At 27.8% G+C, this 1,400-nt stretch overlaps 1 protein-coding gene across 1 annotated transcript in view; it reads right to left on the reverse strand.

Annotated features, from left to right (window-relative positions):
• LOC109853576 overlaps nt 1–1,400 on the reverse strand; it is a 5,869-nt gene that overhangs the window by 1,022 nt on the left and 3,447 nt on the right. Inside the window, exons 6-12 of the mRNA XM_020425820.1 lie at nt 1,333–1,392; nt 1,178–1,237; nt 735–794; nt 583–642; nt 462–506; nt 254–346; nt 4–111 (exon numbers count right to left, since the gene is read on the reverse strand). Coding sequence (XP_020281409.1) covers nt 4–111; nt 254–346; nt 462–506; nt 583–642; nt 735–794; nt 1,178–1,237; nt 1,333–1,392 — 486 coding nt within the window. The remainder of the gene's footprint in view (nt 1–3; nt 112–253; nt 347–461; nt 507–582; nt 643–734; nt 795–1,177; nt 1,238–1,332; nt 1,393–1,400) is intronic.

Raw genomic sequence — 1,400 nt, forward strand, 5'->3', positions numbered from 1 at the left:
AACGTAGCATTATAAACAAATTATCTGTAAAATTGAATAATCCGAATATTTTACCTGTAATGCATGTCTTTGTTGTATGTACTTTAATGTAATTTTTTTTATCATTTTTATCTACAACATAATATTGTAGAGTTAAAGAATAGTAATCAACATAATATTGTAAAGTTAAAGAATAGTAATCAAAAATATATTNAAATGAGAGAGATATGACATTGATTTAGAAGCATATATTTACTACAAATTATAATTTTACCTTGAAGGCTGTCCAAATGATTATCATGNTTGATATCTTGTTTATAAAGTTGAGTAATATGTTTAGCCAAAAATGGAGTATATGTATTTGTACCTAAAAAAATATTTTATGATGAATATATATTATTTGTAAATATTGTAAATACTTTTTAAACGCATAATATTTGTTAACACTTATTTATTATTTGTTCATAGTTTTTAACACGTACTTGTATTAAGTGCTGCTTTGGTATGTAATCCAACAGCTGTCATTTCTATTCACAAAAAAGAATTTATGAAATTACTTAGTAAAAACAATAATGACTAGTATAGGTATTAAAAGAAGTTTACCTTTCTCACTAACATCTTCTGCACATAAGTCGGCACAAATTTCCACTTTATTATTATCGTCTGAAAGACATAATAATATCAATTTGTGCAATAGCGTGCAATAATAAAATTAATAAAATATTAAAATAAAATATAAGTATTCTTAAGTTTACCTTTCTCAATAGCACCTTCTGCACATAAGTCGGCACAAATTTTCATTTCATTATTATCGTCTAAGAGACATAATAATATCAATTTGTGCAATAGCCCTTACGAAAAAGAACTACTGGCAGTAATATATTGCGGCAGTGGTACGAAAACATTACTGGCACTCTGTGTAATTGCCAGTAATATTCTCAGTGATTCCTGTAATATCTGATGATATTCTTATGTGATTGTCAGTACCCAGTCAGAAATACCTTGTCGAATCGACGTCGATTCGACGTCGATTATACTAGTCGATCTACGGTTGATCGACGTCGATTTCTGACTGGGGTAATATTTATATTACTGACTTTATTTATATGTAATCGGCAGTAGTTCTTTTTTGTAAGAGAGCGTGCAATAATAGAATTAATAAGATATTAAAATAAAATATAAGTGTTCACAAGTTTACTTTTCTTAATAGCACCTTCTGCACATAAGTCGGCACAAATTTCCACTTCATTATTATCGTCTAAAAAACATAATAATATCAATTTGTGCAACAGCGTGCAATAATAATAGAATTAATAAAATATTAAAATAAGAGACAAGTGTTCACAAGTTTACCTTTCTTAATAGCACCTTCTGCACATAAGTCGGCACAAATTTCCACTTCATTATTATCGTCTGAAAAA

The sequence above is a fragment of the Pseudomyrmex gracilis genome, unplaced genomic scaffold, assembly GCF_002006095.1.
Source record: "Pseudomyrmex gracilis isolate BER0280 unplaced genomic scaffold, ASM200609v1 scaffold_51, whole genome shotgun sequence".
NCBI lineage: Eukaryota > Metazoa > Arthropoda > Insecta > Hymenoptera > Formicidae > Pseudomyrmex > Pseudomyrmex gracilis.